The sequence below is a fragment of the Hyla sarda genome, chromosome 3 (genome assembly GCF_029499605.1).
Source record: "Hyla sarda isolate aHylSar1 chromosome 3, aHylSar1.hap1, whole genome shotgun sequence".
Lineage (NCBI taxonomy): Eukaryota > Metazoa > Chordata > Amphibia > Anura > Hylidae > Hyla > Hyla sarda.
The window spans coordinates 13847424-13864609 of NC_079191.1; the positions used below are offsets into that span (position 1 = coordinate 13847424).

The 17186-nt window shown below is 37.4% G+C and overlaps 1 protein-coding gene across 2 annotated transcripts; it reads left to right on the plus strand.

The window, feature by feature from the left end:
• The first annotated feature begins 314 nt into the window (after positions 1-314).
• Positions 315-11817, plus strand: STMN4 (stathmin 4). Of its 2 annotated transcripts, XM_056563780.1 has the most exons (6): positions 315-405; positions 7813-7879; positions 8496-8591; positions 8996-9204; positions 10126-10317; positions 11324-11817. In XM_056563780.1, the coding sequence occupies exons 2-6, from the start codon at positions 7867-7869 to the stop codon at positions 11381-11383; spliced, it is 570 nt and encodes a 189-aa protein (XP_056419755.1). In that variant the 5' UTR covers positions 315-405; positions 7813-7866; the 3' UTR covers positions 11384-11817. The 2 variants fall into 2 exon arrangements, with proteins under 2 accessions (XP_056419755.1, XP_056419754.1); XM_056563779.1 differs by lacking the exon at positions 315-405 and having other exon boundaries at positions 10126-10328.
• The last annotated feature ends 5369 nt before the right edge of the window (positions 11818-17186 follow it).

Sequence of the window (17186 nt, forward strand, 5' to 3'; positions counted from 1 at the left end):
TCTTTAACAATCGGTGGTAGGTATAATATACTTGATGATCAATACATGATGTAATATAACCTGATAATTGATAGGATTTTCTTGCTCATCCCTTACAGACAGGATCTCACAGGTGAAGCATTTTATTATTTTTTTTATGTTTCTTTTTTTTTCCTGATGTGATGAGGAGAAGGGTTTCTATGTGACATCATCCTTTTCCTACTGTATGAGCCGTGCGTTGGGCAGACTGAGCATCCCCAGGATGATGGCGTCCAATCGGAGGCCTCGCAGGTGCAGCCAATAGGAGAGCCCAGAAATGATGTCATGGGGAGAACCAAGCCCTGGTCCTGATGCTGCCTCCGTCTCTAGCAGGGATTTAATTCAGGGAGTTGAGGCGATCGCAGCGCAGTCTCCTACCAGACAAAGGTAAGTGACGCTCAGGCTTCACCCTGTCATTTCATATATTAATTATATTATTTTATTTTATTTCTTTTATTGTCCAAATTTCAGTTTTTATTTAAATCCTGTTGTTTGTGCTTAACTTGTGCAATAAAAACGGAAGCAACTAAATGACATTTTTTTGTGTTATTTTTTTTATTTATTTCTACATTTTTTCTAAATACATTATTTGATTTACAATTAAATTGGAAAAAAAATATCAATTTTATTTGAAGCATTTTGCCTTTGTTGCTTTTGTTTTTAGTGTAATTTCCTTTTATTTTCTTACTATTTGAGGTCTATATTATGCTTTTTATTTATGTAATTAAGCTTTTACCTGTGTAAAATGCAATAATCACCTGTATAATATCTATGCATAGTTTTACCTGTGTATATTGCATTAGTCACCTGCATATTATGTATGCACGGGTATATCTGTGTATAATACAATTGTTTTCTGTATACTATATATGCAGGTGTTTTACCTGTTTATTATGCAGTAGTCACCTGTATATATATATATATATATTTATACATGGGTTTACCTGTGTATAATGCAGCAGTCATCTGTATATTATCTATGCATAGTTTTACCTGTGTACAATGCAGCAGTCACCTGTATATTATATATGCATATGTTTACCTGTGTATAATGTTTAATCACCTGTACATTAGTTATGTAGGGTTTTACTGTTGTAAATGCAATAGTCACACACACACACACATATATATATATATATATATATATATATATGCACAAAGGTTTACCTGTATATAATGCAATAATCACCTATATATTATATATGCAAGGGGTGTCTGTGTATAACGCATTGGGGTTGGGAGGGGGGGTCGTTGGGGGGGGGGGGATGATCCGGGGGTGAATCAGGGGCACACAGCTGGGTGTAGTTTCGGCTCAGAGATCAGAAGCGAGCCACATGTGTCGTGTCATCTGCTCGGTTCATACTGAGATGTCTGGGAGACGCAGTAGACATTACATCATTGTCTGAATGGGTTAAATTGACCCAAAATAGGGGGGAATGAGGCACATTTACCCTCTCGAGCACTGAAGAGGACAATGTTGCCCATTCTAGGGTCTGTGTTAGGATCTAATGAGACACATTACACCTCATTCCTCTTTTTCTTGCTCTATCCAATATCTATGCATGATACGTTCTCCATATATACAGCTGAGGCTCCAAATGGGTGACACCCAGTCTGCACTAAGCACGCTGCCCTTGTGTCAGTGCTATTGATATTTCCCATACAGTGAACGATATACAAATGCATGCATGTATAATGATGACGTCATAGTGCAATAGTGCCCCCCTCCCCCCCTTTTCCCCTGCATCATATACAGTGCATGTAAGATACGTAGACGACGTATTCTAACTATCTGCAGTGCAGGCTCTTGTATGTATCCCACTTATAAAAGATGATGTCATTGTTTAAACTATAACATCACTAGATATGACTGATATCATGTACTTGTGAAATTGCAAAACTACAATTCCCAGCATGCCCGGGCAGACGAAGACTGTCCAGGCATGCTGGGAGTTGTGGTTTTGCAAGAAGCTGGAGGCACCCTGATTTTGAAGCACAATAGGGTAACTTATGATATATGTATCCTCTAGCGGAATGACCTCATATACCCCCAGTACTGATGTCAACAAAGTCTTAAAAAACAGAAATAAACCGATAAAAGTAAAATTTATAATGAAAAATTTGATATTAATTTCGAAGTTTTCCAAAATTCTGAATTTTAGAATTGTTTGAAAACTACAAATCAAATTTTACATGGCGGAACTGCTCTCTGGATATTCATTCCGAACACGTGGCATATAGATCACATGACAAAAAAAGTGGTCACGTGGCGGTTTATGATGTCGCGTTCGCTTTCCACGCGGCTTGCCGAGGTTTGTTTACCTGACAAGATTTACTTTTACCTGGACAAGGATTTGGGGTTTCATTTTTTTATGTTTTTTTTTTTTTTTTTGTTTGTTTGTTTGTTTTGTTACAAAAAATAATTTAAATATTCATAAAAATAATTAATAATAAATACATAAATAAATACATAATAATATTAATAATAATAATAAATAAGTTAATACAAAAATAAAAATATATAAGAAAATGAAAATTCCAAGTAGTTTTTTTTATGTTTTTTCCCCAAAAAAGATAATATATAGAAATACAATATCAAATATATAACAAACTATATAATAGTTTAAAATACAAAATATTAAGGGCGCGTTCACACTGAGTAATTCAAGAGGAATTTACTCGAGTAATTCCTCTTGAATTCTCCGATTAGAAATAATTAACCTCTGCTTTGCCACTGACTTCAATGTATTTTACTCTGCACTGTTCACACTGCATAAATTACGCTTGCGGAATTTCCCCACAGAATTCCTTTCCGCTAGAAGAAAGAACATGTTCATTCTTCTTGCGGAATACGCGAGCAGAAGTCCATTGAAGTCAACGGTAAAATTTGTTCTGCTTGAAATCGTTTTTGCACGGAATTTGTGAGGAATTTGCGTGGAAATTCCACATGAAAAAATAAATAAATAAAAAGGGAAATTCCCATTGGTGGTTGTAGTCCAGCAAAAAAAAAAAAATGAAGTTTCCTCCTATATTTCATGTTAATTCCGTGCAATTTTTGAGCAAAATTTGCACGGAATTAACACGGAATTCTGTGGCGGAATTTTTACGCGAAGATTCCACTCCTATTTGTTTAACAGCCCAGATTCTATATCAGGTCCCTGTCCACTTCACAGGAGCTCCTCTCAGGCCAGTGTTACTTCACACAGGTCCACACCTGTCTTAGGCTGCATACGGGTGCCGGATACGGCGGGGGAGGGGCAAACCGGGCGCTCCCGTACTCCAGCCGAATCAGCCTGTGACTCCATTTACTTTAATGAACTGACCGGAGTCAAACGGTGACTCCGGTCTGCTCAGTTTTGACCCGTATGCAGTTTTGGACCGGACCTAAAACCGTAGTATACTACGATTTTACCTAAAACCGTAGTATACTACGGTTTTAGGTCCGGTCACAAAACCGCATATGGGTCAAAACTGAGCCGACCGGAGTCACCGTTTGACTCCGGTCAGTTCATTAAAGTAAATGGAGTCACGGGCTGATTCGGCTGGGGTACGGGAACGCCCGGTTTGCCCCTCCCCCTGCCGGATCCGGCACCCGTATGTACAAAACGTGGTGTGAATGCAGCCATACACTTGCTGCTGTGTAACTGTAAACTGTCTCCCTCTCTCTAAAGGTGGCCTCATGCAGTCTGTTGTGGGCCTAACTTTTGACCGGATGGCAGCTGTCCCTTCTGTTCACCCCATGGACTTGAACGCCCCCCCCCTCAGCCAAGTGTTCATGTGGCCTAAACGAGGAGGGAGGAGATAAGCTGCTTCCAGACTTCTTCAGAACAAAAAGATCAGGCAATTGAAATCCCAAATGCCTGATCCTTCTCTACACCAACATCATCTCAGACTAGATAACCCTAAACACAATAGATGGTCAGCTGATTCTTCCGAAATCTTCAGGTTCAGAGGACGTTCCTCTAATGTGTATAGGGGGTCTTATTTCTAAGCTACCATCCAGTTGGTAATTCTCTTCTCATAGAGATTTTTGGCCTCGAGGAGATCTTGACTCAAAATCTCCTTCAACACTGACAGTAGAGTATCTTGTTCCTACCGGGGGGTACTTTCAGGGACCACAATTCACAGCTCCTCCCACAATCCACTTGGTCTAGCTCACTGTCCTAACCAAGGTTGACCCCAGACCCTACTATCTAGGCCACACCTTCAGCCTTACCATCCAGGCCACTCTACGGGCCTGCTGGGCGACCAAATCTTGCTGTGGCTACTGGCCTACAAAGAAAAAGGCCCACTCAGCTCCAAGACAGCACCGGTTTCCAGACAGAACCACCACTGCCCACCGACTACAGGTTCCCAATACCGTGCTGGCATCTCCCCAGTTCTAACCACTCCAATGCTGCAGTACACTCAGTCTATACCACTACAATGGCGACCCCCACAGAGCACGTAAGCCACCTTATTTCTCAGCCATATCCTAGCTCAGGCCTCAGGCCTACTATTTTATGAAGAAAGCCTAAATCGCCTCTCGTGACCTATCTCAACTAGGGTTACCACCTGGCCGGTATTTTGGCCACCCTGTTGGTATTATATCCAACCAATCCTCCAACTCCTGGAATGTTGCACCTTATGCTATACCAGTGTTTCCCAACCAGAGGTGCCTCCCGCTGTTGCAAAACTACAACTCCCAGCATGTCCGGACAGCCGTTGGCTGTCCGGACATGCTGGGAGTTGTAGTTTTGCAACAGCTGGAGGTACCCCTGGTTGGGAAACATTGACCTATACTATATACTACTATATAGTCCAACATGCTGGGAGTTGTAGTTTTGCAACAGCTGGAGGCACCCCTGGTTGGGAAACACTGACCTATACCATATACTACTATATAGTCCAACATGATGGGAGTTGTAGTTTTGCAACAGCTGGAGGCACCCCTGGTTGGGAAACACTGACCTATACTATATACTACTATATAGTCCAACATGCTAGGAGTTGTAGTTTTGCAACAGCTGGAGGCACCCCTGGTTGGGAAACATTGACCTATACTATATACTACTATATAGTCCAACATGCTGGAAGTTGTAGTTTTGTAACAGCTGGAGGCACCCCTGGTTGGGAAACATTGACCTATACTATATACTACTATATAGTCCAACATGATGGGAGTTGTAGTTTTGCAACAGCTGGAGGCACCCCTGGTTGGGAAACACTGACCTATACTATATACTACTATATAGTCCAACATGCTGGGAGTTGTAGTTTTGCAACAGCTGGAGGCACCCCTGGTTGGGAAACACTGACCTATACTATATACTACTATATAGTCCAACATGCTGGGAGTTGTAGTTTTGCCACAGCTGGAGGCACCCCTGGTTGGGAAACACTGACCTATACTATATACTACTATATAGTCCAACATGCTGGGAGTTGTAGTTTTCCTTTGGGGCAGCTGCTGAGCCACAGGCTGTATCAGGGCATGCTGGGAGTTGTAGTTAGTAACTAACTGCAACTCCCGAATTTAATTAAAAAAAACGATCAAAAAGTCACATCAAAACAAAAATGGTCCTGTTAAAAACTACAGATCGGGGCGCCAAAAATTAGCCTCATTCATCCCCGTATAAGGAGAAATAAAAAAAGTTAAAAAGTTAAATATGTGTATCCTGTGATGTCACACATATATAATTAATTATGCAAATTAGCATGGCCGGTATTTTTTTTAAAGAACCCATCCGGTGTATATAACAGCCAACGAAAATCCTATCCCTGTGCTACTCCGTTTGTTGTAACACTACAACTCCCAGCAGGTTCTCACAACAGTTGTAGAGTCACAGTTTGGAGGTACCACCTAGCCTATATATATATATATATATATATATATATATATATATATATATATATATATATATATATAATGCTGTATTCTCTGTGTATGATTTTGGGATACGCTGGTTCGGATACACGCAGTGATGTCGCTCCCAGGCTGTGCTTGTTTGTCTCCATTAAATGATTCACATGTTCCCTTCGGGTAAAACATCCGCCAGAAAGTGCTTAACCCACATAATATGTCCTCTCCGCCCGCCCTGCGGAGGACTGCAGAGCACAGACACGGTATTGTCACCCTGCGCTGCCTTTGTTTTCTGGTATCAGTAAGAGCCGAGGCGCACCAGACGCCCCAGCAGACCCTGATACGGGGGGGGGGGTGACTAAATAATCACCACGGACAAAGACCCTGTACATGTGATATATGGGGGGGATAAAGACCAGAAATAATGGGGGAGATTTATCAAAATCTGTCCAGAGGAAAAGTTGCTGAGTTGCCCATAGCAACCAATCAGATCGCTTCTTTCATGTTTGAAAAGGCCTCTGAATAATGAAAGAAGCGATCTGATTGGTTGCTATGGGCAACCCAGTAATGTTTCTTCTGGACAGGTTTTGATGAATATTCCCCAATGTGTGTGTATATGGGGGAGATGTATGATGGCAACCAATCACAGTGCAGCTTTCACTTCATATTCTGCTCTGGTCAAATTAAAGCTGAACACTGATTTGTTGCTATGGGCAACAGAGACAACTTCATGAAGACACCGCAAGCTACATATCTCAGACCCCTGGTGTATTAGCTCAGAAAAGGCCATAATATTTATCTATCTCATATCTATCTATCTCATATCTATCTATCTCATATCTATCTATCTATCTATCTATCTCATATCTATATCTCATATCTATCACATATCTATCTATCTCATATCTATCTCATATCTATCTATCTCATATCTATCTATCTCATATCTATCTATCTCATATCTATCACATATCTATCTATCTCATATCTATCTATCTATCTCATATCTATCTATCTATCTATCTATCTCATATCTATCACATATCTATCTATCTCATATTTATCTATCTATCTATATCTCATATCTATATCTCATATCTATCTCATATCTACCTCCTATCTATCTATCTCATATCTACCTCATATCTATCTATCTATCTATCTATCTATCTCATATCTATCTATCTCATATCTATCTATCTCTCATATCTACCTCATATCGATCTATCTATCTATCTCATATCTATCTCATATCTATCTATCTCATATCTATATCATATCTATCTATCTCATATCTATCTATCTCATATCTATCTATCTATCTATCTATCTCATATCTATCTATCTCATATCTATCTATCTATCTATCTCTATCTATCTATCTCATATCTATCTATCTCATATCTATCTATCTCATATCTATCTATCTCATATCTATCTATCTATCTCATATCTATCTATCTCATATCTATCTATCTCATATCTATCTATCTATCTGTCTATCTCATATCTATCTATCTATCTCATATCTATCTATCTCATATCTATCTCATATCTATCTATCTATCTATCTATCTATCTCATATCTATCTATCTATCTCATATCTATCTATCTATCTCATATTTATCTATCTATCTCATATCTATCTCATATCTATCTATCTTTCTCATTTCTATTATGGCTCCTCCTGGTATTTGCCCTACTTTATCCATTGTTCCGCTCTCCCCAGTGTCTTATACTGGTTCCTTCTATTATCCCAGGATTTCTCACCAGTCTCTGTAGACATGGGGCAGATATTACAGAGTTCAGCGGAGGACAGGACACAATTCCTCTATAAGATATTTCTAGAACAAATTCTAGGTTACTCTACTTATGTAGAGAAATGTCTTTATCATGTGTCTATGAACTTTGGACTTATCTCTAAATGTCTTTCTTTTTATTTAATAAACAGGTGATATACCTCAGTCACTACACCTCAGAGAAGCCAATCCAGAACCTCAGCATCATGACCCTCGCAGGTAAGGACCAACAGGGACCTGTCATATAGGCAAACATGGCTCCTGCCTAGGGCAGCATCATTTATAGAGCAGAAAGCTTCTAATGGGTATCAAGATAGATACTGTAGATAGATATGAGAGAGATAGATATGAGATAGATAGATAGATATGAGATAGATAGATAGATAGATATGAGAGAGATAGATAGATATGAGAAAGAGAGATAGATAGATATATATATAGATAGATAGATATGAGAGAGAGATAGATAGATATGAGAGAGAGATATGAGATAGATAGATAGATAGATATGACATAGATAGATAGATAGATATGAGATAGATAGATAGATATGAGATAGATAGATATGAGATAGATAAATATGAGATAGATATGAGATAGATAGATAGATAGATATGAGATAGATATGAGATAGATATGAGATAGATAAATATGAGATAGATAAATATGAGATAGATAGATATGAGATAGATTTGAGATTGATAGATATGAGATGGATTGATACATATTAGTTTATCCTATATATATATATATATATATATATATATATATATATATATATATATACTGTATACGGGATGGAGGATATAACGTGGATCTCTTCTGTACCCTGCAGCCTATAAGGAGAAGATGAAGGAGCTTCCTCTCGTGTCTCTTTTCTGTTCCTGTTTCCTCTCCGATCCCTCAAAGAAACAAACGTATAAATATGATGGTGAGTGGCAGCCGACTGGGGACAGACACAACTGGGCCTGGACACAGCTACAGAGCCATGTTCTAGTGCAATGTCTCCCAACCAGTGTGCCTCCAGCTGTGGCAAAACTACCACTCCCAGCATGCTAAGAGTTGTAGTTTTGCTACAGCTGGAGGCACACTGTTCTGGAAACACTGTTCTGACACCTTGAGCCATTGTCAACTTCAAAGCATCATGGTCCATGCCAAAGGACCATGGGTAATCTGGCAATTTAGCTTTCTAATGGCCCCTCATACCATAGCTGTGTAAATATATATATATATATATATATATATATATATATATATATATACACTGATTATTTGGGTTACACTTTGTGGATTTCAGTCAAGATATATAACATATACCTCCTCCCCTTATTACAGCAGACACTGTGGACCTCACGTGGTGCGTTATCTCAGACATGGAAGTCATAGAGTTAAACAAGAGAGCCTCAGGACATGCCTTTGAAGTCATCCTTAAGCCGCCTTCCTTCGACGTAGTCCCAGAATTCAACGCTTCCCTCCCCCAGCGACGAGACCCATCCCTGGAGGAGATTCAGAAAAAACTCGAGGCCGCTGAAGAAAGACGCAAGGTAAGTGGAGGTTCTCGTGGACTTTTTAGGACGCTCAATGGACCCAACAGTTTCTTGGGAAACCATTTGGGCTGGTGCCAAAAAGTTAAACAGATTTGTAATTTACTTCTATTTAAGAATCTTAATCCTTCCAGTACTTATCAGCTGCTGTATGCTCCACAGGAAGGTCTTTTCTTTTTGAATTTCTTTTCTGTCTGACCACAGTGCTCTCTGCTGACACCTCTGTCCATGTCAGGAACTGACCAGAGTAGGAGCAAATCGCCATAGCAAACCTATCCTACTCTGGACAGATCCTGACATGGACAGAGGTGTCAGCAGAGAGCACTGTGGTCAGACAAAAAATAAATTCAAAAAGAAAAGAACTTCCTTCATGAGCATACAGCAGCTGTTAAGTACTGGAAGGATTAAGATTTTCTAATAGAAGTAATTTACAAATCTGTATAACTTTCTGGCACCAGTTGATTTAAAAAATATATATTTTCACCGGAGTACTCCTGGGGTATTCCAGGAAAAAACTTTTTTTTTTTTATATATCAACTGGCTCCAGAAAGTTAAACAGATTTGTAAGTTAGTTCTGTGAAAAATCTTAATCCTTCCAATAATTATCAGCTGCTGAAGTTGAGTTGTTCTTTTCTGTCTGGCAACAGTGCTCTCTGCTGACATCTCTGCTTGTCTCGGGAACTGCACAAAGAAGAAGAGGTTTGCTATGGGGATTTAATTCTACTCTGGACAGTTCCCGAGACACGTGTCATCAGAGAGCACTTAGACAGAAAAGAACAACTCAACTTCAGCAGCTCGTAAGTACTGAAAGGATTAAGATTTTCTAATAGAAGTAATTTACAAATCTGTTTAACTTTCTGGCACCAGTTGATTTAAAAAACATAAAAAATTTGACTTGACTCCACTTTTTGCTCCATACAGTGTCAAGAGGCCGAGCTCCTCAAGCACCTGGCAGAGAAGCGAGAACACGAACGTGAAGTCATCCAGAAAGCCATAGAAGAAAACAACAACTTTAGCAAAATGGCCAAGGAAAAACTTAACCAGAAAATGGAAGTCAACAAGGAGAACAGGGAAGCCCACTTAGCCGCCATGCTTGAACGTCTGCAGGAGAAGGTTAGTTAAAGGTTAGTTAAAATGGTTACGATACGTTCTTCTCTTCCATTCGAGTCCATGTCTTCTCGTGTCCTCAAAAGATCTAATGAGGTAGAATCGGTAAAACTAATGGTGGATTGGGGCCACTCAATACCAAATACCAAATACTTTCTCGGTCTCTTTCTCTCTGTCTCTCTCTCTTTGTCTCTCTCTTTCTCTCTTGGTCTCTCTCTTTCTCTCGGTCTCTCTCTTTCTCTCTCAGTCTCTCTCTCTCGGTCTCTCTCTTTCTCTCTCGGTCTCTCTCAGTCTCTCTCTCGCTCTCTCTCTCTCTCTCGGTCTGTCTCTCGGTCTCCCTCTTTCTCTCTCGGTCTCTTTCTTTCTTGGTCTCTCTCTCTGTCTCTCTTTCTCAGTCTCTCTCTCTCTCGGTCTCTCTCTCTGTCTCTCTCTCGGACTCTTTCTCTCTGTCTCTCTCTCTCTTGGTCTCTTTCTTTCTCTCGGTCTCTCTGTCTCTCTCTTTCTCTCTCGGTCTCTCTCTTTCTTTCTTTCTTGGTGTCTCTCTTGGTCTCTCTCTCTCAGTCTCTCTCTTTCTCTCTCGGCCTCTCTCTCGGTCTCTCTCTCTACATATATATATATATATATATATATATATATATATATATATAAATTTACAATCATGATAACCTAATCTGAGGAGGTCAACGTGCCATTGACTGGTGCCATCAATTAGTGTTCTTACTTCGTCGACCTGAACTCTTAGCTGTTGGAATGTCTTCCATCTCTTCTTCCACCATCCCTGTTACCATGAAATGCGGCACAATTGCACAATGTACCCCTGTGAAGTTCTGTCTCATCTAAATTTTTGGTTTCCTTTCCCGATCAAAAACACCATAATGTCCTCATCCATTGGTCTACCAATGGTGGGAAGTCATCAGACGGGTCGAAATGGGCAACTAGAAAATCAGTCCCTTGTTTTATTTAGGACATCTTGGGTTGCCTACGTCAAATAACAATGTTATCTTCTTTTCAGGACAAACATGCAGAAGAAGTAAGGAAAAACAAAGAGCTTAAGGAAGAAGCTTCCAGGTAGAAGGTGATGACTTTCACAATTTGGACTGAGGATCCCACAAGGTGCCCGAACGGCGCAGCACAATGTTAAGGGACTTAGAGAGTCTCTTTTGCTTTGTATGTTTGTGAATGTCAAGAGATGACTGGCAAAGCCACCTTTTTTAAGACAGTTTAGGGGCGGGCATTGGGATGATGTAACGGGAAAGGTTGGCCATCTCATCCGCAAGTCCTAAAGAGTCGTACCCATGAACCCTGCCTTCAACATTACCTTCATGTCAATGCGTTTGTTCAGAATCGAAATAGCAGCTGCGATGGGGAAAGCGCCGGGAGTTTTCAGGCTTCCGTAGCGCAAATGAACCAACCGATCTCTGTGTCAGCTATAGACAGGGCTGTTTATTGGCACTAATTTTCTATGTCTACCATTATGTCATTAATACATACGTTAATATCAGGTTATTTTACTGCCTCCGTGTCATTACTCAATGATCTGTGTCCAAGGAGAGCGGCACCAACACTTGGGCTACACATCCAATTGTACCGTACATTGGCATCTCTACGTGGACTACAACCCTCAAAGTGCTTCAGATTCACATATAAAGAAGGACACTTCAATCTGAGCTGACCCTAGACAGCAGTACCGTACCGAGTGCCCCTGCCATAGTCATATACATAGCTATGTTCAGAGACAAACAGGTTTACCAAGAAGTCTATAGCTACCATATGGGCCAATGCCTAAAGGAATGTAAATGTATGGGCTGTGCAAAAATACACGCACATTATTGGGAAATATAGGCAGAATTAAGAAATCGTTTCAGTGATTGAATTGAAAAACCAACATGGAGCCAATCTCATGCCTGACACATTACCTAAAACAGGTAAGCATGAGGCATCCCCAAGAACCTCTACATTATTATCTAATAATATCCTATGCTAAAACACCAACATTGGAAGAATTAAAAAAATTTTGATGAATGAAAAAGTTTAGAGGTAGGTGGTTTAGTATATCTCCCTATACAAGTCTGAACGTAGGGCCATTGGAAGAGTAGCTCCTGCTTGGGCAGCACTGGTCTATCCACTGACTCTAGTAAAAACCATAAAATAGGACAGCCTTATATAAATTGGTGTATTAAAGGGGTACTCCCATGCCCCAGCCTTCTGAGCATCCGGTTCAGAAGGCTTGGAGCAGAGGACATGGCCACGCCCCCTCATGATGTCACATCACATCCCCTCCATTGATGTCTATGGGAGGGGGCGTGACACGCCCCCTCCCATAAACATCAATGGAGGGGACGTGACATGACACCATGAGGAGGCGTGGCCTTGACATCATGACTGCTATGTTCAGAAGGCTCTGGCATGGGAGTACCCCTTTAAATTGGTTTTCAAGACTACTTTATTGCTGACATCAGGATAGGCCATCAATATCTGGTGGGTAGGAGTCCGAAATCTGGCACCCCCAACAATCCCCTAACTGCCACCACAAATTGAAGCTCATCTCCCGTCCACTTCATCAGCTCAATGGGCCGGTTGTGGTGTTGTTTTCCATCCCGGACGAACCCCCATAAAAAGTCTCAAAAAAGCAAAATGCCCAGAACAATAACCAATTGTCCAATGAGCCTTTGGGTGAAAAAGCATCAGCAAATGTTCTGATAAATGCTAATAATGTAGAAAAATGTCCAGTTGGTAAATAAATGAATAAATAAATAACAAGTATTCTGGCGGGCCCATTGGCTTAATGGACAAAATATAGTCGACTATTGACTGCATTCAGTCTTTATACTTTTTGTAGGACTCAAAACTTGCCAAATTAAACAGGATAGCCTATCAATAAAACATAACTATGGAAATGATGCATCATGGGACAAAGCTAGGATATAAGAAGTAAGCATTTCAGCGTTCAAATGTTATCATGTGTTACCCTGGTTATTTATTGTGGTAATACAGGAGGTCGTCATGATAACACAATGAGACTGGAGGACCCAAACCTGTCATTGTCCTAGATGATATAATCCCTCCTCCAGTGCAGAGCGCTAAAAATACACAGATAGTGTCACCGATGTATATATATATAAATGTGCGGAAGGGAAGGAAATAATCGTTTTCACACAGAAAACACATGGTGTTACTTTCTTATGAGACTATAATAAGAGATCTCACTTACATCTGTCTAAACACATCTCCCAGCTACAGTGACTAAGGATGCGGAGATGATTCTGCGTAAAGATCGCAAGTCAAATGTTTAAAGAGAGTTTCCCACTATGTTTTCTTACTACTAAAATAAAATGATAAATATAGTATATATAATACTGCCCCCTATATACAAGATGTACAATATAATTGCTATACTACTGCCTCCTATATACAAGAATATAACTACTATAATACTGCTCCTATATACAAGAATATAATTACTATAATACTGCTCCTATATACAAGAATATAATTACTATAATACTGCTCCTATATACAAGAATATAACTACTATAATACTGCTCCTATATACAAGAATATAACTACTATAATACTGCCTCCTATATACAAGAATATAACTACTATAATACTGCTCCTATATACAAGAATATAACTACTGTAATACTGCTCCTATATACAAGAATATAACTACTATAATACTGCTCCTATATACAAAAGAATATAACTACTATAATACTGCTCCTATATATAAGAATATAACTACTATAATACTGCCTCCTATATACAAGAATATAACTACTATAATACTGCCTCCTATATACAAGAATATAACTACTATAATACTGCTCCTATATACAAGAATATAACTACTATAATACTGCTCCTATATACAAGAACATAACTACTGTAATACTGCTCCTATATACAAGAATATAACTATTATAATACTGCCTCCTGTATACAAGAATATAACTACTATAATACTGCTTCCTGTATACAAGAATATAACTACTATAATACTGCTCCTATATACAAGAATATAACTATTATAATACTGCCACCTATATACAAGAATATAACTACTATAATACTGCTCCTATATACAAGAATATAACTACTATAATACTGCTCCTATATACAAGAATATAACTACTATAATACTGCTCCTATATACAAGAATATACCTACTATAATACTGCTCCTATATACAAGAATATAACTACTATAATACTGCTCCTATGTACAAGAATATAACTACTATAATACTGCTCCTATATACAAGAATATACCTACTATAATACTGCTCCTATATACAAGAATATAACTACTATAATACTGCTCCCATATACAAGAATATAACTACTATAATACTGCTCCTATATACAAGAATATAACTACTATAATACTGCCTCCTATATACAAGAATATACCTACTATAATACTGCTCCTATATACAAGAATATAACTACTATAATACTGCTCCCATATACAAGAATATAACTACTATAATACTGCTCCTATATACAAGAATATAACTACTATAATACTGCCTCCTATATACAAGAATATAACTACTATAATACTGCTCCTATATACAAGAATATAACTACTATAATACTGCTCCTATATACAAGAATATAACTACTATAATACTGCTCCTATATACAAGAATATATCTACTATAATACTGCTCCTATATACAAGAATATAACTACTATAATACTGCTCCTATATACAAGAATATAACTACTATAATACTGCCTCCTATATACAAGAATATAACTACTATAATACTGCTCCTATATACAAGAATATAACTACTATAATACTGCTTCTATATACAAGAATATAACTACTATAATACGGCTCCTATATACAAGAATATATCTACTATAATACTGCTCCTATATACAAGAATATAACTACTATAATACTGCCTCCTATATACAAGAATATAACTACTATAATACTGCTCCTATATACAAGAATATAACTACTATAATACTGCTCCTATATACAAGAATATAACTACTATAATACTGCTCCTATATACAAGAATATATCTACTATAATACTGCTCCTATATACAAGAATATAACTACTATAATACTGCTCCTATATACAAGAATATATCTACTATAATACTGCTCCTATATACAAGAATATAACTACTATAATACTGCCTCCTATATACAAGAATATAACTACTATAATACTGCTCCTATATACAAGAATATAACTACTATAATACTGCTCCTATATACAAGAATATAACTACTATAATACTGCTCCTATATACAAGAATATATCTACTATAATACTGCTCCTATATACAAGAATATAACTACTATAATACTGCCTCCTATATACAAGAATATAACTACTATAATACTGCTCCTATATACAAGAATACAACTACTATAATACTGCTCCTATATACAAGAATATAACTACTATAATACTGCTCCTATATACAAGAATATATCTACTATAATACTGCTCCTATATACAAGAATATAACTACTATAATACTGCTCCTATATACAAGAATATAACTACTATAATACTGCTCCTATATAAAAGAATATAACTACTATAATACTGCTCCTATATACAAGAATATATCTACTATAATACTGCCTCCTATATACAAGAATATAACTACTATAATACTGCTCCTATATACAAGAATATAACTACTATAATACTGCTCCTATATACAAGAATATACCTACTATAATACTGCTCCTATATACAAGAATAGATCTACTATAATACTGCCCCTATATACAAGAATATAACTACTATAATATTGCCTCCTATATACAAGAATATAACTACTATAATACTGCTCCTATATACAAGAATATAACTACTATAATACTGCTCCTATATACAAGAGTATAACTACTATAATACTGCTCCTATATACAAGAATATAACTACTATAATACTGCTCCTATATACAAGAATATAACTACTATAATACTGCTCCTATATACAAGAATATAACTACTATAATACTGCTCCTATATACAAGAGTATAACTACTATAATACTGCTCCTATATACAAGAATATAACTACTATAATACTGCTCCTATATACAAGAATATAACTACTATAATACTGCTCCTATATACAAGAATATAACTACTATAATACTGCTCCTATATACAAGAATATAACTACTATAATACTGCTCCTATATACAAGAATATAACTACTATAATACTGCTCCTATATACAAGAGTATAACTACTATAATACTGCTCCTATATACAAGAATATAACTACTATAATACTGCTCCTATATACAAGAATATAACTACTATAATACTGCTCCTATATACAAGAATATAACTACTATAATACTGCTCCTATATACAAGAATATAACTACTATAATACTGCTCCTATATACAAGAATATAACTACTATAATACTGCTCCTATATACAAGAGTATAACTACTATAATACTGCTCCTATATATACAAGAATATAACTACTATAATACTGCTCCTATATACAAGAATATAACTACTATAATACTGCTCCTATATACAAGAATATAACTACTATAATACTGCTCCTATATACAAGAATATAACTACTATAATACTGCTCCTATATACAAGAATATAACTACTATAATACTGCTCCTATATACAAGAATATAACTACTATAATACTGCTCCTATATACAAGAATATAACTACTATAATACTGCCTCCTATATACAAGAATATAACTACTATAATACTGCCTCCTATATACAAGAATATAACTACTATAATACTGCTCCTATATACAAGAATATAACTACTATAATACTGCTCCTATATACAAGAATATAAGTACTATAAATGAAGGTAACAGTCAGAGACACTTTTT